Source organism: Micromys minutus (assembly GCF_963924665.1).
Source record: "Micromys minutus genome assembly, chromosome: 2".
Classification (NCBI taxonomy): Eukaryota; Metazoa; Chordata; class Mammalia; order Rodentia; family Muridae; genus Micromys; species Micromys minutus.
Genome location: NC_137971.1, coordinates 89,813,149 through 89,836,851, shown reverse-complemented (window position 1 = coordinate 89,836,851; position 23,703 = coordinate 89,813,149). Strand labels below are relative to the sequence as shown.

Sequence of the window (23,703 nt, the reverse complement as noted above, 5' to 3'; positions counted from 1 at the left end):
CCCTGACTGGTCTGATCTTCTTTCTTCTCCCTCTGAGTGCTGGAACTAATGGTGCTCACCACAACTGCCTGACACTTTGCCTAATTTTTAAACTTTTTCTTCCACAGACTCATTTGTTTTGAAGGATTTTATGTGAAGTCTAACATACATGAGTATTTTTGCTTGATGTTTTTAGAAACAACTTTTATCATCAGTTGATTGAATTTTCTTTATTATTCTTCTTGAAACCATTGCTGACTCCTTTCACCTGCATTTCTTTGTCTACTTTTCCTTCCTCTTCAGGTTTTTGCCATCCATCTACATTGTAGCCCCTCTTTTTATGTACATACACACAGACCCACTTGAGAGAAAACCTGTTTTTTTGTCTGAATCTGGATTTATTTTAACGAATGGGCTGCTATACACTTATACCCATTTACTTAGAAATGATCAAAATTCCCTCTTTTAAAAATAACATCATTTATTATTTATTTATGTTTACTTCATGTGCTAGGCCAATGGTGGCACAGAATGAAAATCAATTAGTGGTGCAACTTGAGACGCTCACCCTGAGAGGGATACCAGGCCTGACAGTGTCTGGAGGGCCAGCATTCAGAAGCTGGGAATCCTACATACCCATAAAAGAACCAGACACAACTGAAAAATTCCAATAAAATGATTCCTAATGATATTATGCTATAGTCATATATCAGTGCCTAGTCAATCATCTTCACAGAGCCATCATGCAGAAACTGATGGGAGCAGATAAAGGGACCCATAGCTAAACAGTAGGTGAAACCAGGGCAATCCCACATTAACAGGGGAGGAACTAGCTGGCGAGATGGTCAGTGCATAAGAGCACTGGCTACCGTTCCAGAAGACCCAGATTCAATTTCCAGTGCCCACATGGCAGGTCACAACGCCCTGTAACTGTGATTCCAGGGGATTTGACACCCTTGTAGCACTGCACATAAAATAAAACTAATTGAAAAAAAATTATTAAAAAAATCAAAGAAGAGGTAGAAAGATTCTAAGAACCAGGAAGATCTAATACACCCTGAGAATATAACTCACAAAATTATCTAAGCATGATTCATAAAGGCTCATGAAACCTGAAGGGGTAATCATGGAGCCTTCATTGGTTTCAACTAATTTCAATAATTCTGAATAAATATAATGGTTATATTGCTTCTTTTTTGTGGGATACCTAACAGTGAGAGTAGGCGGTTCTCTTGACAATTTTGCCTGTGCTTGGAGTCACTTTCCTTTTATTATGAGGTTACTCCATTCAACCTCGATATGAGGGCTTGTGCCTACCCTTATTGTAATTTGTTACACCATGTAAAGCTGATACCCTGGGGAGGCCTACATCTCTTTTAAAGGGAAACAGGAGTATTGGATCTTGGGAAGATGGGAAATGGGTGTTGGCGGGAGGAGTGGAGTAAAGGAAACAGCAGTAGGAATGTAGCATGTGTGTGGTGTGCACTCACCTATAGATGGAAATTAGCCACAACATGCATGATGGTCATGCTACATCCACAGACCAAAGAAACGGGGTAATAAGAAGGGCACAAGGGAGGATGGGTGAGTCTCACTCAGAGGGGGTAATAAGAGGCATCAGAGGTGGATGGAGAGAGGGAAGTGGGTCGGAGAAGGGTTCAAAATAGGTATGGGAATGTCAAGCAGGTTTTGGGTGCAAGGAGGATTAAGGGGGGGTGCAAAAGTGTGGAATTGAGGATGGTAAGAGGAATCTCTGGGACCATCTGCAGACCTGAGATTGGGAAAATTATAGGAGTCTGTGGGAGTGACACTACCTGAGATTCCTACCAATGGGTATGTAGAGACTGACATGGTCATCTCTTGTCATGGCAGGACGTTCCATGGAAGCAGTGGGACATCAACATACCCACAAAACCCTCAGGTTCAGATTTATCCTGCCTTCAAGATGTGCAGCGATAAAGAAAAGGGAACAATCAACCAATAACTGGCCCCACTTAGACTTTTTCCCTGTGAGAAAGCCAACCCCAGACACGGTTAATGACACTCTGTTGTGCTTGCAGATAAAAACTGTTTCCTGAGAGGCTTCATTCAGTAAGGTATGGAAACAGACAGAGAATCATAGCCAAAATCAGGCAGAGCTTGGGAGTTTTGTGGATGAGAAGGGGATAGAGTTGAGTGTGCTGGAGTTGTGGAGGACACTATATGAAAACCTACAGAGTCACTAACATGGGGTCATGGGGGCTCCCAGAGACTGAACTACCAAAGGGTATGCAGGAGTCTTTTCACCACATTTATAGTAGATGTACAGCTTGGTATTTGTGTGGGTTCCCTGACAACTGGAGCAGAGGCTGTCTCTGACTCTTCTGCCCTCCACTGGATTTCCCTCTCCTACCTGGATTGCTGTGTTGGGCCATAGTGGGAAAACAGTTGTTTAGTCTTCCTTTGACTACCCACAGCTCAGACCCTTGTCTAAGGATTGGGGGGCAGATAATGGTGGCAGGAACTTGTAAGGGCATAACTGGGATGATTGGATGGACAGGGAGCTGAGACTGGGATATGTGAACAAAGTATATTATGAAAAAACAAGGGAAGAGTTAAAATCAAAACAAAATATAAACAAAACAAAACTTGATCCAGTGTGGCATAGTCAAACATGCCTTTAATTCTAGCACCTTGAGGCAGAGGCGGGCAGATCTATGAGTCTGAGGCCAGCTTTGTCAACATAGTACATTTCAGGACAGGCAAGGCCATGGGGCAGAAAGGTAAAAGTTGGAAATACAAAAGGTTGAAATAGTCAAAAATGTTGAAGCCCTGAAGTTGGTTATGCAAATAATCATAAACCTATAGGTGCTTTCTGAAGTTTTGATTGTGAATCTACTTTGCCTGGATGCCCCAGAGTGATGCAGATGTGTAAGACTCTAGGAATGCCCCAAACCCTGCCTTTACAGGAGACAGTGCCATAGACTCTAGCCAGATCAGCCACTCTCTAAATCCCTCCCCTGCACATACACCCCCCCCCCCACACACATTAGAAATACATCTATGGCCAATCTCAGAGGCAAGCAAATGAAAAGTGGAGAGTTGAATTCCAGGCTGTTTAAAAAGGACAGAACATAGGAGAGAAATGTGCAAAAATAAAGACACACATTGAAACCTTCTCTTTGATCCTATCTCCTTTGTGGTCCTAGCTTCTTTGTCCTCTATGAAAACTCTATTCCAGTGCTTTATTGCTTCTCACTGCCACCAAATCATCAGGCTGGGTTTAATAGCAGGGCTTTAATCTCCACACTCCGCTGAACTTTGACCTGCCAGAGTTCACAGGCCTGGCAGCACCCCATTGGGATTTGTTCCCATGCTTCCCAGCATGAACTGCTGCAGGAAAGGCAGAGCATTCCAGAAACTGCCTTGCCTGAAAGCAGCAGTTTGAAGCTACCTTTTCTCAGAGGAGCAGTGTGGGAGCCCACACAGAGTATAACACAGGGTTCTGTAGATAGACCCTGTCTCAAGCAAGCCAAAGTAATATAAAATAAAAAGAAAGCATAAAATTTCCAAAACCCATTTGACTACACTAATGTAGCAGAAAGGAAAAGAACAAGACCAAACAAAACACCCAAACTAACCAGGAGGTGACGGCACATACCTGTAATTACAGCACATAAAAGGCTGAAGTGTGAAGATGATCAGTTTTAGGCCAGACTGGGATACTTCATGTATTCCAGGTCAGCCTGAGCTACATAACATGATGTCATCCTATAAAGAAAATAAGACAACATAAAAGGAATAATACAACAACAACCAAATAAAATTACATATTTCTATGACATAGTATTTATTAAGTAAAATCAGAGTGAACTTTGTTTTTAACGTAATCAAAAATCTAACATAGATATAAGAAAGTATAGGAAATGGATGAATTCCTAGACAGATACAAGGTACTAAAGTTAAATCCGGACCAGGTAAACCATCTACATAATCCCATAACAGCTAAAGAAATAGAGGGAGTCATCAAAAGCCTCCCAACCAAAAAAAACCCATGTCCAGATGGGTTTAGTGCAGAATTTTATCAGACATTTATTGACGACATAATACCAATACTCTCCAAACTATTCCACAAAATAGAGTCAGATGGAACACTACCTAACTCATTTTTGAGGCTACAATAACCCTCATTCCTAAACCACACAGAGACCCTACAAGGAAAGAGAACCTCAGACCAATCTCACTTATGAACATTGATGCAAAAATACTCAACAAAATCCTTGCAAACCGAATCCAAGAACACATCAAAACGATCATTCACCATGATCAAGTAGGCTTCATCCCTGGCATGCAGAAAAGGTTTAACATACGGAATGTAATCCACCATATAAACAAACTCAAAGAAAAAAAAACCACATGGTCATCTCACTAGATGCTGAGAAAGCATTTGACAAAATTCAACACCACTTCATGTTAAAAGTCTTGGAAAGAACAGGAATCCAAGACCCATACCTAAACATAATAAAAGCAATATATAGCAAACCAACAGCCAACAGCAAACTTAACGGTAGGAAACTTGAAGCAATCCCACTAAAATCAGGGACTCGACAAGGCTGCCCACTCTCCCCCTACCTATTCAACATAGTACTGGAAGTCCTGGCCGGAGCAATTAGACAGCAAAAGAAAATCAAAAAAATACAAATTGGAAAGAAAGAAGTAAAAACATCACTCTTTGCAGATGACATGATAGTGTACTTAAGCAACCCCACAAATTCCACCAGAAAACTCCTACAGCTGATAAACAAGTTCAGCAAAGTGGCTGGATACAAAATTAACTCAAACAAATCAGTAGCCTTCCTATACTCAAAGGACAAACATGTGGAGAAAGAAATTAGGGAAAAGATACCCTTCACAATAGTCACAAAAACTATGAAATACCTTGGTGTGACTCTAACTAAGCAAGTGAAGGACCTGTGTGACAAGAACTTCAAACCTCTCAAAAAGGAAATCGAGGAAGATCTCAGAAAATAGAAAGAATTCCCATGCTCACGGATTGGAAAGATCAACAATGTAAAAATGGCCATCTTACCAAAAGCATTCTACAGACTCAATGCAATCCCCATCAAAATACCAACCCAGTTTTTCACAGAGTTGAAAAGAGTAATGTGCAATTTCATCTGGAATAACAAAAGACCTAAAATAGTGAAATCCATCCCCAACAACAAGAAAACATCTGCAGGAATCACTATCCCTGACCTCAAGCTATATTACAAGGCAATTGTGCTGAAAACTGCATGGTACTGGTACAGAAATAGGCATGAGGATCAATGGAATAGAACAGAAGATCCAGAAATGAGCCCTCACGTATATGGTCACCTGATTTTTGACAAAGAAGCTGTAAACATGCAATGGAAAAAGGACAGCCCATTCAACAAACTGGCACTCAGCATGCAGAAGAATGAAAATAGACCCTTTCTTATCTCCTTGTACAAAGCTCAAGTGCAAGTGGATCAAAGATCTCCACATTAAACCAGGTACACTGAAACTATTAGATGAGAAAGTAGGGAAAACTTTAGAACTCATAGGCACAGGAGTAAATATTCTGAACAGAACACCAATAGCTTGAGCTCTAAGGTCAAAGATTAACAAATGGGACTTTATGAGATTGCAAAGTTTCTGTAAGTCTAAAGACACTATCATGAAAACAAAACAGTAGCCAAAAGAGTGGGAAAAGATATTTACCAACCCCACAGCAGATATAGGCCTAATATCCAAGGTATACAAAGAACTCAAAAAGCGAGATACCAGAGAATCAAATAACCCTATTAAAAATGGGGTACAGACTTAAACAAAAATTTCTCAATCGATGAATATTGAATGGCTGAGAAACATCTAAGAAAGTGCTCAACATCCTTAGCCATCAGGGAAATGCCAATCAAAACAACCCTGCGATTCTACCTCACACCAGTCAGATTGGCCAAGATCCAAAACACAGATGACAATAGATGCTGGCTATGATGTGGAGAAAGAGGAACACTTCTCCACTATTGGTGCGGTTGTAAACTGATACAACCACTCTAGAAATCAGTCTGGCGGTTCCTCAGAAAATTGGACATAGTACTACCTGAATACCCAGTTATTCCACTTCTGGGCATATACCCCAGAGATGCTCCAACATAAAACAAAGATACATGCACCAAAAAGTTGATTGCAGCTCTATTTATAATAGCCAGGAGCTGGAAAGAACCCAGATGCCCTTCAGTAGATGAATGGATACAAAAATTGTGGTACATTTACACAATGGAGTACTACTCAGACATCAGAAACAATGGCCTAACAAAATTCTCAAGAAAATGGATGCATCTAGAGAATATCATCCTGAGTGAGATAACCCAGTCACAAAAGAACAGATATAATATGCAGTCACTGATAATGGGATACTAACCCCTGAAAGCTCTGTACACCCCAGAAACAACCCACAGACTTGGTGAAAGAAAAAAAAAAGAATATATTTTTGTTAAAATAGAACTGTATCACATCCCCTTTTCCTCCCTGCAGCCTCTCCCAGTTTCTCTCCTATCTCCTCAAATTAATAACCTCTTTTCCTATATTATTGTTACATATATACTTATATATAACCTTATTAAAAAAAGAAAGTATAGGAATTATCTTGATAAATAACAGAATTTTTTAAGCTGGCTAATTACTTAGAGATAAAGAAACTTTTTTATTATTTTTCTGTTTGACAAAATGAGTACTATGAGGAATAATTATTCTCTGAAGAATTACTTAACCTAAGCTCCAAAATACTGTTTAGTCAAACACCTTTTATTTCTCGATATGACCCCTCAGGAAATGTTAAAAATAAAAGTAATTTATTTGAAATTAATTAATTGACTTAATATCAAGCCTTAATAGCTTCTGTTTCTGAAATAATTAGCTGACATCAATTTTATGACTTTGAAATCTCTTGTATTATTTTGTGTACTCATTTTAATTGTGAATTAGTAAAATGTCAGTACTTAGTTAGGCTTTCTATCCCTGTGAAGAGGCACCACGACTACAGCACCTCTTAGAAAGGAGAGCATTGGGCCTGGCTTACAGGTCAGAGGTTAGTCCATTATCACCATAGTGACATAGGGGCAAACATGGTCTTTGAGAGGCAGTTGAGAGTTCTACAGCTTTATCTGCAGGCAGCAGAAAGGGACAATGACATACTGGGCCAGGTTTGAGCTTCTGAAACTTCAAAGTTCACCTTCTGTGATAAACCTCTTCTGATAAGACCACACCTACTTCAACAAGCCCACATCTCTTAATAGTGCCACTGCTTATGAGTCTATGGCAGCCATTTTTATCTAAACCACTACAGACACTATTCATTTTACTTGAAAATCATCATCACCACCATAACACTGGCATTTGTGAAAAGTGGAACTGGATGTTTTTATAGAGGAGTATTTGTTACAAAAATTCATTATTTAGTTTTGATTGGTATGTTGCATCCATGCATAATTTGATTCATATATACATTGAATAATGATCAATTCATAGTTATTAGTGGACCTGATACTTTAAATTGTTTTGACTTTTAATGGTTGAGTCAATTAAATTTTTTTTCTGACTATCTTGAGATGCATAATATAATAATTATTCTGCAGTAGAATTGGTCACCAGAACATACTATTCCCTCAAATGATAAAGCATCAGAACTGATTCTGCTTATCAAATTGTGCCCATTGGCCAAACCTTTCTTTCTTTGAGATTCCTACTAATAGTAACTTCTATGAGGTCAATCTTTCAAGATTCCACTTAAGAGAGAATATATAGGGATTTTTCTTCTGTGCTTTGACAAATTTCAACCTTCAAAGTTCCCTCTAGGTTTGTCTACATTGTCACAAATTAGAGGATTTTATGCTTTCTTGATGAGTATTTTTCTTTTTTTGACATCTGGCTTATTTTATATTTTGGCTATTGTTATTTGGATTGCCTTTCACAGGATAATTAATATATCTTGTTGTGTGGTGATCTCATTTTCTTTGGTTATATGTTCAGCAGAAACACAGCTGTATATTAGCTGTAATGTTAGTATATTTGCAGCTCTATACTTTATCTGTAATGACTGTGTTAATTGACTCTCCTACCAAATTTCAAGTTTCTCTTATATCTTTACTAGTAATTGTTAATATTATTTTTTAAAAGTTTCTCTTTTCTCTGTGTGTGGGTGTTAGGCTGTATGTATGTCTGTTTATTAAGTGGATGCCTGGTGACTGGTACATGTGGAACCTAGAAGTCGGGCATTGGATTTCTAGGAACTAGAGTTATAGGCAGTTATTAGCTGACACGTATAAGCTGGAATTTAAACCACAAGAAGAGCAAATAATGCCCTTAACCATGCGCTATCTCTCTAGCCCTGTATTATATATTTATTTATTGGTAACAGCCATTTTTAGTGGAATGAGTTGTTTCCTCACTCTGACTTTTTTCAAGGCAGTTAATTTTTTATTTGGATTACAATAAATACAATAAGAAGATACTGTACATCTCTATCTTGTTGAAAGATCCATTTGTGAAACAAACCTGTGCCTCCTTAACAGAGTGATTGCTGTTAGGTCAGTAATTATATTATATAACATCTAAATATAAGTTGTAATATTTCCTCATGTGTAACATAATGTAACTTACTCCCCAGAGAAGGAACTACAATTTTTTAAGTGGTTAATATTTACATTCTGTCTTTTAAGTTATAAACTAGTAGTTTCTATAAAAAATTACCTTATATTATATTAAAATTAGTTTAGATTAAAAAACCCAATACTACTCCAGAAATTCATACTGTATATCAAAATTTCAAATGCCTCTGATGTATTATTTCACTGCCAACTTTTTTTTGAAGAACTTCATTTTAAAAAACAAAGATAAAAACAAATTTTAAGCATTTTTGCATAAAAGTATATGAATACATTTTTGTCAGTGCTTGGCTTTTTTTCCACAAAGGTTTGATAGTGTGCATTAAAATCTTACTAGTTACAATAAGCATAAAGTACATGTAAAACAGGATGTAACCTGGAATTAGTCAAAGTTTTCTTGGTGTGTAAGAATTGAGCACAATGGTTTTTTTCTTTTCTTTTCTTTTTTTTTTTCTCACTGTGACTTTTATGTGTATTAATTACTCTGACAAATGGTAATACTTTCCCACAAATATATGAGCCATTCATATGTTTTTATTTAGGAAATGATAATTCAAATTTTTAGTTCATTTTATTTTTTCCTAATTGGTTATTTGGGTTCTTTATTAAAAACATACTGCTTGTCAGATATATAGTTTGAAATTCATTCCCATTTTGTTGGATGGCTACTGATTTGTTTGAGTAAATTTTATATCTGTTCACTTTGATGAATTTATCAGCTATAAAAGTTTTCTGGTGGAATTTTTGGGGTCACTCAAGTATACTATCATATCACCTGCAAATAGTGATATTTTGACTTCTTCCTTTCCAATTTAAAACAAAATTCTTATAGTTTACAAAATCATAATTATCTTCAAAGATTGAAAATATACTTTTCTTATTATCTTAAAAAACTTTAGTTATGCCATATGAAGCTTAAGAAAAACAAAGGCCAAAAAATAAAAGCCTCAGTCCTTCTTAGGAAAACAATAAATGTATAGCACCCTCTCAGAGTATGGTACACCTGAACCTTAAATCATTAATAATCCAAGAGCTAAGAATAAAAACGAGGTATTATTTGGTATTCAAGGATCATTATGTTTAATCTATACTCACCAAGAAAACTGTTTTCATGTTACTTTATGCTTATGGTAACTAGTGGGATTTCAATGCATGCTATCAAACTTTTAAAAGAATTAAGTACTGACAAAAAATATTCATATAGTGTTATGCCAAAATGCCTTTAAAAATCTCTATATGCATCCCTTTTTTCAAAATAAAGTTGTAAGAGAGAAAAAACCTTTGATTACATGTAATAATTAGATTTTATTAAATTGATTTATGAAATATTTTATGATTTTATTATTTATACATGCTGTTTGCATGAATGTGTGTGTACCCCATGTGTGTCTGGTACCTGTGGAGGTCAAAACAGAACACCACATCTCTTGAGATTGGAGTTACAGATGGTTTAGAACCACCATGTGGGTGATAGAAATTGAACCCAGATTTTCTAAAAGAACTACAAGTTCTCTCAATCTCTGAGCCAACTCTCCAGCCCATCCTTAGTAATATAAAGTTATTTAGCATAATAGGAACGAATTAACTGTGAAGCAATTAGCCGGTCACACAGTGTTTGAATCATAACTTTCAGAAGCATGATTCTCTTACTGCGAGCTTGTCATTGTGACATAGACATATTTCCTAGAAGTCTTTAATGATTTCTGTCATATCTTTATTAAACTAAATAGTAAAACTTTAGGTTTTTGTACTTAGGAATTATGTTGTTGGTATACAATTCCCTAAGTTTCACCTTCCAATCTTTATTCAGGATCATGTGTGTGCTTAAAATATATTCTACCAGTGAGCTACATTCCTATCTCAGCATTCTCAGATTGCTTAAAAATGTGAGATAATAAACAGTATGTCACCATTCTAAATTATTTTTCTTGCTGATACAATTTATATTTTAGTAGTAATCACAGTATGGAAAGTCATACATTTGTGTTACATTTAATGGACCAGATAAAAATTACTTCCCATCACATAATAATCAAAGCAGCAAATGAACAGAACAAAGAAAGAACATTGAAAGCAATAAGTGAAAAAGGTCAAGTAACATATAAAGGCAGACCTATCAGAATTACACCAAACATCTCAAAAGAGACTGAAAGCCAGAAGATCCTGGGTAGATGTCATACAGACACTAAAAGAACACAAATGTCAGCCCAGGTTACTATAACCAGCAAAACTCACAATTACCGTAGATAGAGAAATCAAAGTATTCCAAGACAAAACCAAATTTAAAAAGTGTCTTTTTACAAACTTATCTCTAAAGAGGATAATATTAGAAGGAAAACTCAAACACAGGAGGCAAACTGTGCAACAATCTTAAAAGAAGAAACACACAAAAATGTAATTCCACCTCCAAGAATATAAACAACAGAAAAAAACAATCATTGTTCCATAATATCTCTCAATATCAATGGCCTTAACTCCCCAATAGAAAACACATAGGTTAACAATCTGGGTACATAAACTAAATCTAGCAATTGCTACACATAGAAAATATACCTTAGAGTCAAAGACAGGCATTATCTTAAAGTAAAAGAATAGATAAAAATCTAAGCAAATAGTCCCCCCCAAAAAACCAGGATTCTAATATCCAACAAAATATTCTTTTTAAAAAATTATTTATTACTTATTTAGTGTATATGAGTACACCGTAGCTGTCTTCAGACACAGCAGAAAGATGGGATCAGATCCCATTACAGATGGTTGTGAGCCCCATGTGGTTTCTCAGAATTGAACTCAGAACCTCTGGAAGAGCAGTCAGTGCTCTTAACCGCCGAGCCATCTCTCCAGCCCCCCAAAATGTTTTTTCAACCAATAATTATCAAAAAAAGATGGTGAAGGACACTACATACTCATCAAAGGAAAAATCCACCAAGGTGAAATCTCAATTCTGAACTTCTATGCTCCAAATGCAAGGGCACCCACATTTGTCAAAGAAATGTTACTACAGCTCAAAGCACACATTGAACCTCACACAATGACAGTAGGTGATTTCAACACCCCACTCTCACCAGTGTCAGATCAGGAAACAGAAACTAAACAGAGACACAGTGAAACTAAAAGAAGTTATGAAACAAATGGATTTGATTGATATCTACAGAACATTTCACCCTAAAACAAGAGAATATACCTTCTGCTCAGCGCCTTATTGTACCTTTTCAAAAATTGACCATATACTCAGATAAAAAACGATCTTCAGTAGATACAAGAACATTGAATTAATCTCATGTATTCTATTGGAACGCCAAGGACTAAGGCTTCAACAGCAACAAAACAACAGAAAGGCCACATACATGTGGAAGCTAAACAACTATCAGATAAATGATAATTTGTTCAGGGAAGTAATTAAGAAAGAAATTAAAGGGTTTTTGGAATGGAGGAAAGGAGGGAGGCTGAAGCCCTTTGGGCCAGCAGAAAGAGTGAAAACAGATAACCTTGGGTAGTTGGGAGGACCCTCCAGAATGCAAGAGACTCTTTGGACTCAAGGGGAAGACCCTAGAGAAAATGTCTACAGTGGGGAGAGGGAACTTGTAGATCCCATATCCAGCAGAAAGTCAGGGCATCAGGTGAAGAATGGGCTTGCTATCACACAATCAAAACACTAACCCTTCATTGTTCCTGTCTGAAAAAAAAAAAAAAAAAACTGCAGGGTTGGAAATGGAGAAGAGCCTGAAAAAAAGAAGGTCCACGGACAGGCCCAATAGGGGATCCAGCTCAAGAGGAGGTGCCAAGTCCTGACACCATTACTAAAGCTTTGGAGCACTCATAAAACTCACCTATTATGAGTGCCCTCTGAAAGACCCCACACTCAGCCCCAGTGAGTTTAGAGGTCTGGTGAATGAGCAGGGTGGGAAAATCCTCATGGAGACGGGAGGCGAAGAGAAGGCATGAATGTGGAACAGTAGGAGGGTAGACCAGGAGGGGAATAAAATCCTGAGTGTAAAAATAAAAAATAGAATTAAATGAAAATGAAAGCACAACATATCCAAAGTTATGGGACACAATAAAAGCAGTGCTAAGCAGAAAACTCACATCTCTGAGTGTTTCCAAAAATAAATTCGAGAGATTGTACACTAGCAGCTTAACAGTTCATCTGAAAGCTCTAGAATAAAAAGAAGCAAATACAAAAAAAAAAAAAAAAAAAAAAAAAAAAACCTCCTGGAAATAATCAAACACAGGACTGAAGTAAACCAAGAAGAAACAAAACAACTATAGAAACAACAAACCTAGAAGGTGGTTCTTTGAGAAATCAACAAGATAGATAAACCCTTAACCAGACTAAGGAGAGGGCACAGAAATGAGAAGTGTGACATAAGAACAGAAACTGGGGAAATTCCAAAATTCACCAGATCCTACTACAAAAGTCTATACTCAGCAAAACTGGAAAACCTGGATGAAATGGATGAATTTTTACACCGGTACCATGTATCAATGTTAAATCAGCATCAGATAAACCACCTAAAATGTCCCATAACCCCCACAGAAATAATTGCAGTCATTAGAATACTCCCCCCACCATCAAAAACGCCCAGGGTCAGATGGTTTTAGTGCAGAATTCTTTTTTTTCCACATAAAGAAGCATTTATTTGGGGTTTAAAATGAAACCACACAAATAAAAATTTGTATAAGCACAAATCCACATTCAGTGATAACACAGGTGGCAAAGGACAAAGGAAAACCCTAGGAACTAATTGGCAGCTATACACAGTTTGACAGAATTGTGTCATCTCCACTACAAAGTCTTTACAAAATTGTACTTACCTGTCTACCCATTTCACTCCTTTCACTTACTTGTCCTCTTGAAGACTATTCCCTGTCTTCAGATAAGGCTCTATGAGGTCGGGGACTTAAATCCCACTCAGATACAGGCACCTCCCTTTCCTTCCTGTTCACAGAGGTTTTGTTTTGCTTTTGGGTCCCTTGTGTAAGATCTTGTAGCTAAATATAGTCTGAGGAAGATTTATTACAGTTTTGTTTTTTAATAATCTTTTTTTATGATTTCATTAATTGTTTTTTCAAATGATAGCCCCCTTTCTGGTTATAGGTCTTGTAGACATAACAAAATCTAACTTTAAATTTAATAGTTAGCAAAGAAAATTGGGCCTTACCTGGTGTCTGTGTTATAAACTGCACTTCCTTCCTGAGTGAGATAATTAACTTTTGTATAGATTCAATATTTTCTCTAAAAATATTTTTACAAAAATAAAAATATTCTAAATTTCTGGACTAGAATACTATAAAACACATACAGCTTTCCAGCTCTCCAAAGACAGTTTTAGTTCTAATCAGTCAGCCTTGTAGAAAGACTAATATAATATAGTTTCAGCTTCTTCCCACCTCCCCCCCTGTAAACCAGTTACTAATTAACTCCTATTTTATAGACCAACTCCCACTCTGATACTGAATAGAGACATTTCGTTTCACCCCCACCACACACACACTCTGTTATATAATAGACACATTTAGTTTCATTTCTCAGTCAAAGTCCATTTTTCAGAAATGCTGTTTTTTTCTACAAGTGAAAGGGGAGTGTCAGTTACCTGGTTGTCTGTTGATTAACCCATTATTATGCAAGTTATTTTTCCTTACATCTTATTGTTTATGCTAATTTTTCTTTTGCTGTTACTCCCCAAATTTATACACTGTTCCAACGTGGAAGTAAGAAGACTTGATAGCAAGTCCTTTTTTCCTTTTATGTTCAGAGCTTGTCAAGTCCTCAACACTATTGTTTGTAGAGGTTGTCATCTTATGTACAGTGGAGTCAGCAGGAAAGGACAAAACTGCTTTACTCCATTTTTCCCAGTGTGGGCTGAGCCCCAAAGGCCACTCTAGACAGCAGTTGTGCAAATATCCAGACCAAATGCTAGTAAGAAGAAAATGGATTCTCCTCTGGGGACAGCCAAATGCCTTCCTTACCCCCTGTTAATCTACACACTTTACTTATGAAGTTGATTATTTGTTCTAAAGACAAATATCTGAATTCATTTCATAAACTAAGTGTGGAGCCAAAAATTTTTGCACATTCAAATCAAATGTCTTCAGTCACAAATCTCACAGGAATGTATTTTTTTCTCCAAATGAATTATTAAGGTTTTATGGAGTATTTGAAGCTCCTCTATATTCAATTTTTTTATAGTTTTCTTCCAATGTACCCATATAGTCTAAATTGAAACATTTAAGTTATTTATAAACCACAGTAGTCCATTTCCACTCAGAAGCTCATTTCTCATTCTTATTGTCTTGGGGAAAAATGTCTCCAGCCTCCCTCAAATTTATCTTCCAAACTCCAGTTTTGGTGGTTTTCTTTTGGGAATATAACATTCTGTCCCCCTCAGCTTTGGGCTTCTCAACATTTGTAGATTTCTTCTACTTACTGCCCTGTACTCTTTGCTTTGTTTATTTATTTACTTCCCAAATGTTGCACCCTGCTCTGGTATCTTGTTTTTCTCTGAGAGGGCAGCCCACTTTCCCTGTCCTCCCACCCTGGTGTATCAAGTCTCCGCAGGATTAGGCACATCCTTTCCCAAGATGCCAGAAGGCAGCCCTCTGCCACCTATGCTTTGGAGCCTTGGCCATCCTGTATATTCTCTTTCACTGGTGGATAAGTCTTTGGGCGCTCGCAGGGATCCAGGTTAGTTGACTCTGTGAGGTTTCCATCTCATTATGGTCTTTTATTCCTTCTCCTTACTCTTCCACAGGGGTGTTTGGCCCCCTTCAATGTTTGTCTGCGGGTACTTGTGTTTATCTCAGTCAGCTGCTGGGCAGAGACTCTGGGTGTTATGCTAACCTCTTGTCTGAAAGTCCACTACAACATCATTAATAGTGTGAGGCATTGGTACCTGCCCATGGGACGAGTCTCAAATTGGTCCGGTCACTGTCAGCCATTGTTTCAGTTTCTGCTCCTTCTTTGTCCCTGCCCTTTGTTTGAGTCAGGACCATTTCTTGTGTCAAAAGTTTTGTAGGTAGGTTGGTGTCCCCATCTCTCTACTCAGGGTCCTGTCTGTCTACTGGAGGTGGTCTCTTCAGGTTCCAGATCCCAACTCTTGAGTGTTTTTGCTAAGGTCACTTGCCTTTACTCTTCATCCTAGGTCTCTGGGATTTCTTAGAGAATCCCTCCATCCCTGACTCCTGGCAGCTACATATTTCCATTCATTCACCTGGGCTCTGGGACTATCTCTTGTCTCTCCCCATGCCGGCCCCTTTCTCCTATTCCCCTAGCTCTCTTCATAGCCACACAGACCTTTCCCTTCCTCTGCCTCCTATGACTATTTTTCTCCCTCATCTAAGTGGAATTCAAACATCCTCACATTGGATCCCCATTTTATTTAATGTTTTGGGTCTGTGGGGTCTGTCATGGGTATTCTGAATTGTTGGCTAATTCTCTTTGGTGAGTACATACCATGCATGTCCTTTTGGGACTGGGTCACCTTACTCAAGATGATATTTTCTAGTTACATTAATTTGTCTGCAAAATTCATGATGCTTTTTTTTCAATTTATTGGATATTCTTTGTCTTTACATTTTAAATACTATACCCTTCTCCCTCACACCTCTCCCTCCTCCCGCTCAACTTGATTCCATGAAGATGCTCCCTCTCACAGTCACCCTCTCCACCTCAGCACCTTGGCTGATGACAATGTTGTTCTTCCCATGAGGGTGCAAATCTTTCAGATATTTCAGTCCTTTCTCTACTTCTTTCACTGGGGTCCCCGTGTTCAGTCTGATGGTTAGCTGCAAGTATCCTTATCGGTGTCTGTATGACTCTGGGAAAGCCTCTGAGGAGACATCCATGTCTGGTTCCTGCCAGTAAACACTTCTTGGCATCAGCAATAGTGCTTGGGTTTGGTTTTTTTTTTTAACAGACTTGGTTCATTTATTTTGTCTTTTATAAAAATCCTTATGTGGTAGCCACAGCTGGAGCCTGGGTCCTCTGAACAGAGACTCTGGTGTGGGTTTTCACAAGATGATCAGTGAATTCCTGATAAGGAGACTTGGTGAACACAGTTTCTTTCCAGAGGTCAGGGGTCAAGTAGCTGTACGTTTTTGAGATGGCATCAAAGGTGGCCTTGGCAAAGTTGCCCAGGGTGGCAGTGCAGCCTCTGGCTGAAGTGTAGTAGTCATCTATACCGGCCATCATCAGAAGCTTCTTGGGCACAGGAGCAGAGACAATGCCAGTGCCTCTGGGGGCAGGAATGAGATGCACCAGCACAGAGCCACAGCGGCCTGTCACCTTGCATGGGACAGTGTGGGGCTTGCCAATCTTGTTCCCCCAGTAGCCTCTCCTCACAGGAACGATGGAAAGCTTGGCCAGGATAATGGCCCCTCGAATGGCAGTGGCAACCTCCTTGGAGCACTTAACACCAAGACCAACGTGACCATTGTAGTCCCCAATAGCGACGAAAGCCTTAAACCTGGTCCGCTGGCCAGCCCGGGTCTGCTTCTGCACTGGCATGATTTTCAGAACCTCATCCTTTAGAGATGCACACAGGAAAAAGTCGATAATCTCAGACTCCTTAATGGGCAGGGAGAACAGGTAGATCTCCTCCAAAGACTTGATCTTCATGTCCTTAACCAGGCGGCCCAGCTTGGTGACGGGGATCCACTCCTTGTCTTCAGCTTTACCTCCACGAGCCCCGCGGCCTCGACCACGGCCTCGGCCTCGACCACGACCGCGGCCCCTAAGACCGCTGCCGAATCCTCCGCGGAAGCCGCCGCGACCTCCTAAGCCTGGGCCCCCGGGTCCTCCGGGCCCTCCCGCTGCACCGGCGTCATCCGCCATTTGGTGTTTTCCCGAAGAAGAAGAGGTTTGGTGGCTGCATATGGGGTGGTTCTCCAGGTGAGGCAGTCTCTGTAGATCTTTCTTTTCCAATCACTGCTCCTCTATTTGACCTTGTATTTCCTCCTGTTTTATTCTCCCTTCTAAGAAGGACTAAGGCATCCACATTTTGGTCTTTCTTCTTTTTGAGCTTCATAAGTTCTGCAGATGGTTTCTTGGGTATTTCGAGCTCTTTTTTTGGGGGGGGGGGTGCTGGTATCCACTTATAAGTGAGTACATACCACCACGATTTTTCTTTTGTGACTGGGTTACCTCACTCAGGATGATAGTTCCATACATTTGCTTAGGAATTTCTTGAACTTGTTTTAAATAGCTAAGTAATACTCCATTGTGTATATGCATCAAAATTTCTGAATCCATTTCTCTGTTGAGGAACATCTGGGTTATTTCCAGCTTATGGCTATTATAAGTAAGGCTGCTATGAACATTGTTGAGCATGTGTCCTTGTTAGATATTGTAGCTACTTTTGGGTATATGCCAAAGAGTGGTATATCTGCATCCTCAAGTAGTAGTATTTTAAATTTTCTGAGGAACCACAAGACTGATTTTCAGAGTGGCTGTACCATTTTACAATCACTACAACAGTGCAGGAGTGTTCCTTTTTCTTTACATCCTTGCCTGCATCTGTTGTCACCTGATGTTTGATCTTAGACATTCTGACTGGTGTGAGGTGGAATCTCAGGGTTGTTTTGATTTGCATTTTCCTGATGACTAGGGATGTTGAACATTTCTTTAGGTGCTGCTTAGCCACTCGATATTATTCCACTGAGAAGTCTCTGTGTAGCTCTGTACCCTATTTTTTAATCGGATTCTTATATTTTTTAGGGTATAATTTCTTGAGTTTTTTGTATATATTGGATACTAATCCTCTATCAGATGTAGGATTGGTAAAGATCTTTTCCCAATCTGTTGTTTTCTGTTTTGTCCTTTTGACAGTGTCTTTGGCCTTACAGAATCTTTGCAATTTCATGAAGTCCTATTTGTTTTTTTTTTCACTTTACACATTTTATTAAGCACTGTTAAATATTTCAAACACAGTTGGCTATTTAATTATGTGAATTCCCTATACTGAGTAAATTTCATTGTCGGATAATGAATTAAACCTTCTAGGGCATTGTAGTAAATGAATATTTAAATCTAAATAAACATTGTAATTTCTATAACTATAGTTATCTTATATATTCAACAATGTTCAGAAACAATCAGAATTTAACTTAAAAATTACAAAACTATGTTACTCATTTTTATACATATTAGACTTCTAAAGTTGTCCTACTACTATATCAGATTATGTTAACATTTATAAATACAAAATGTGGCAAACACTTATAACATATCTTCAAAAAAATAAAATCATTAATTCTCCTTTGACTCAAATAGAAAATACGTGGCAATAGAGAAATTATTAATAAGAATAAACAAGATAGAAGTTGTTGACGGGTATGAGGGTAATGAGATAACTAATACCGAAGAGCATACTTCTTATGTATGAAAATGTCAAAATAAAACAAATTCTCTCGAAAAATTACCAAACTCCATAAAAGCAAACCATAATGCTATTAATGACTTTTTTTAAACAACTTTATTTTACAAAACAAAGATAAAAGTACAGATTTTAAGCATTTTTGCATAAAATTATACAATACATTTTTGTCAGTACATATTTTTTTTAAAGGTTTGTTAGTGTGATAAAGATCCCACCAGTAACAATGAGCATAAAGTACATGTAAAACAAGGATTGAGCATGACTATTTTTTTGTTTTGTTTTGTTTTCTTTTATTTATTTCTTGGACTTCATACAGTCTGTGAGTTGTTTCTGAGGCAGTGCGAGCCTCTGGGGTTAGCATCTCACTATCAGTGACTACATATTATGTCTGTTCTTTTGTGACAGGGTTATCTCACTCAGGATGATATTCTCCAGATGCAGCCATTTTCTTAAGAATTTGGTTAAGTCATTGTTTCTGGTGGCTGAGTAGTATTCCATTGTGTAAATGTACCACAATTTTTGTATCCATTCATCTTCTGAAGGACATCTGAGTTCTTTCCAGCTTCTGGCTATTATAAATAGAGATTCTATGAACATTGTGGTGCATATATCTTTGTTGTGTACTAAAGTGTCTCTGGGGTATATGCCCAGAAGTGGAATAGCTGGGTCTTCAGGCAGTACTATGTCCAATTTTCTGAGGTATCGCCAAACTGATTTCCAGAGTGGTTGTATTAGTTTGCAAAAAACACCAACAGTGGAGAAGTGTTCCTCTTTCTCAGCAACCTCGCCAGCATCTGTTGTCATCTGAGTTTTGGATCTTGGCCAATTTGACTGGTGTGAGGTAGAATCTCAGGGTTGTTTTGATTTGCATTTCCCTGATGGCTAAGGATGTCAAGCACTTCCTCAGATATTTCTCAGGCATTTGATATTCCTCAACTGAAAACGTTTTGTTTAGCTCTGTACCCCATTTTTTAATAGGGTTATTTGATTCTCTGGTGTCTAGCTTTTTGAATTCTTTGTATACCTAGGATATTAGGCCTCTATCTGATGTGGAGTTGGTAAAAATCTTTTCCCATTCTGTTGGCTGCCCTTTTGTATTCTTGATAATGTCCTTAGCCTTACAGAGACTTTGCAATCTCATTAAGTCCCATTTGTTAATCTTTGACCTTAGAGCTTGAGCCATTGGTGTTTTGTTCAGGAAATTTTCTCCTGTGCCTATGTGTTCTAAGGTTTTCCCTACTGTCTCATCTAATAGTTTCAGTGTATCTGGTTTAATGTGGAGATCTTTGATCCACTTAAACTTGAGCTTTGTACAAGGAGATAAGAACGGGTCTATTTTCATTCTTTTGCATGCTGAGTGCCAGTTGGACCAGCACCATTTGCTGAATGGGCTGTCCTTTTTCCATTAAATGTTTACAGCTCCTTTGTCAAAAATTAGGTGACCATATAGGTGAGGGCTCATTTCTGGATCTTCTATTCTATTCCATTGATCCACCTGCCTATTTCTGTACCAGTACCATGCAGTTTTCAGCACAATTGCCTTGTAATATAGCTTGAGGTCAGGAATAGTGATTCCCGCAGATGTTTTTTTGTTGTTGAGGATGGATTTCGCTATTCTAGGTCTTTTGTTATTCCATATGAAATTGCACATTGATCTTTCCAATTCCATGAAGAACTGGGTTGGAATTTTGATGGGGATTGCATTGATTCTGTAGATTGCTTTTGGTAGGATGGCCATTTTTAAGATGTTGATTTTTCCAATCCATGAGCATGGGAGATCTTTCCATTTTCTGAGATCCTTCTTAATTTCTTTCTTTAGAGGTTTGAAGTTCTTGTCATACAGGTCCTTCACTTCCTTAGTTAGAGTCACACCAAGGTATTTCATAGTTTTTGTAACTATTGTGAAGGGTACCTTTTCCCTAATTTCTTTCTCCACATGTTTGTCCTTTGAGTACAGGAAGGCTACTGATTTGTTTGAGTTAATTTTGTATCCGGTCACTTTGCTGAACTTGTTTATCAGCTGTAGGAGTTCTCTGGTGGAATTTTTGGGGTCACTCAAGTACACTATCATGTCATCGGCAAGAGTGATGTTTTTATCTCTTCCTTTCTGATTTGTATCCCCTTGATCTCCTTTTCTGTCTAATTGCTCCAGCCAGGACTTCCAGTACTATGTTGAATAGGTAGGGAGAGAGTGGGCAGCCTTGTCGAGTCCCTGATTTTAGTGGGATTGCTTCAAGTTTCTCACCATTAAGTTTGATGTTGGCTGTTGGTTTGCTGTATATTGCTTTTATTATGTTTAAATATGAGCCTTGGATTCCTGTTCTTTCCAGGACTTTTAACATGAAGGGGTGTTGGATTTTGTCGAATGCTTTCTCAGCGTCTAGTGAGATGACCATGTGATTTTGGTCTTTAAGTTTGTTTATATGGTGGATTACATTGATGGATTTCCTTATGTTAAACCATCCCTGCATCCCAGGGATGAAGCCTACTTGGTCATGATGAATGATCGTTTTGATGTGTTCTTAGAATTCGGTTTGCAAGGATTTTGTTGAGTATTTTTGCATTAATGTTCATAAGTGAGATTGGTCTGAAGTTCTCTTTCCTTGTAGGGTCTTTGTGTGCCTTAGGTACGAGGGTTATTGTAGCCTCAAAAAATGAGATGGGTAATATTCCATCTGATTCTATCTTTTGGAATAGTTTGGTGAATATTGGTGTTATATCCCCAATAAATGTCTGATAAAATTCTGCACTGAACCCGTCTGGACCTGGGCTTTTTTTGGTTGGGAGGCTTTTGATGACTTCTTCTATTTCTTTAGGTGTTATAGGGTTATTTAGATGGTTTACTTGTTCCTGGTTAAACTTTGGGACCTTGTATCTGTCTAGGAATTCGTCCATTTCCTCCAGATTTTCCAATTTTGTGGAGTATAAGTTTTTGTAGTAGAATCTGATGATTTCTTGAATTTCCTTAGTTTCAGTTGTTATGTCACCACTTTCCTTTCTGATTTTGTTAATTTGGATACTCTCTCTTTGCCCTTTAGTTAGTCTGGCTAGGGGTTTATCAATCTTGTTGATTTTCTCAAAGAACCAACTCTTTGTTTTGTTGATTTTTTCAATGGTTTTTTTTTTGTTTCTATTTGGTCTATTTCTGCCCTAATTTTGATTATTTCTTGCCGTCTACTCTTTTTGGGTATATCTGCTTCCTTTTGTTCTAGGGCTTTTAGCTGTGCTGTCAGGTTGCTGATGTGAGCTCTCTCCAGTTTCTTCTTGGAAGCACTTAGGGCAATGAGTTTTCCTCTCAATACTGCTTTCATTGCATCCCATAGGTTTGGGTATGTTGTGTTATCATTTTCATTGAATTCTAGAAAGTCCTTAATTTCTTTCTTTATTTCCTCTTTGACCCTGCTATCCTTTAACAGAGCGTTGTTTAGTTTCCATGTGTATGTGGGCATTTTGTTGTCTTTGTTGTTGTTAAAGACCAGCCGTAGACCATGGTGATCTGAGAGGATGCATGGGAGTATTTCAATCTTCTTATATCGATGAAGGCTCGTTCTGTGTCCAATTATGTGGTCAATTTTCGAGAAGGTGCCATGGGGTGGTGAGAAGAAGGTGTATTCTTTTACTTTAGGATAGTATGTTCTGTATATATCTATTAATTCTAGTTGGTTCAAAGTCTCTGCTAGTTTTGCAGTGTCCTTGTTCAGTTTCTGTTTCCCTGATCTGTCCATTGGTGAGAGTGGAGTGTTAAAGTCTCCCAGTATTATTGTGTGGGGTGAAATGTATTTTTTGAGCTTTAGTAGAGTTTCTTTTATGAATGTGGGTGATTTTATATTTGGAGCATATATGTTAAGGATTGAGAGTTCCTCCTGACAGATTTCCCCGGTAATGAGTAAAAAGTGTCCTTCTTTATCTTTTTTGATAACTTTTGGTTGGAAGTTTACTTTATTCGATATTAGAATAGCCATTCCAGCTTGCTTCTTGGAGCTGTTTGCTTGGAAGTTTTTTTCCCACCCTTTTACTCTGAGATAGTGTCTGTCTCTGTCTCTGAGATGAGTTTCCTGTATGCAGCAAAAGGCTGGATTTTGTTTATGTATCCAGTCTGATAGTCTATGTCTCTTTATTCGGGAGTTGAGACCATTTATGTTAATAGATATCAAGGAATAATTGTTTCTGTTTCCTGCCATTTTTGCTTTTTTGGGTTGAGTTGTGTGTGTTTTTTTCTTCTTTCAGTTTTCTTGTTTAGGAGTTTTCTTGTTTTCACTAGGCTGTATTTTCCCTCCTTGTATTGGGTTTTCCACCTATAATTCGTTTAAGTGCTGGGTTTGTGGTCAGATATTGTGTGAATTTTGATTTGTCTTGAAATATCTTCGTCTCTCCATCGATGGTGATTGATAGTTTTGCTGGGTATAGCAGCTTGGGCTGGCACTTGTGCTCTCTTAAGGAGTGCATGATGTCTGTCCAGGCTCTTCTAGCTTTCATAGTCTCTCTTGAGAAATCGGGTGTGAGTCTGATTGGTCTGCCTTTATATGTTACCTGACCTTTTTCCCTTACTGCTTTTAGTATTCTTTCTTTACTTTGGGCACTTGATGTTTTTACTATTATGTGTCGGGAGGTATTTCTTTTCTGGTCCAACCTATTTGGAGTTCTGAAGGCTTCTTTTATGCTCATGGTCATCTCATTCTTGA

At 38.1% G+C, this 23,703-nt stretch overlaps 1 protein-coding gene across 1 annotated transcript; it reads right to left on the bottom strand.

Annotated features, from left to right (window-relative positions):
- Nucleotides 1-16,596: 16,596 nt before the first annotated feature.
- On the bottom strand, nt 16,597-17,478 carry LOC308416203 (small ribosomal subunit protein uS5-like; the record flags this gene model as incomplete). The annotated part of the gene is made up of 1 exon (XM_080911121.1): nt 16,597-17,478. One exon carries the CDS (start codon nt 17,476-17,478, stop codon nt 16,597-16,599), a length of 882 nt encoding a protein of 293 aa, XP_080767247.1.
- Between the last annotated feature and the right edge of the window lie 6,225 nt (nt 17,479-23,703).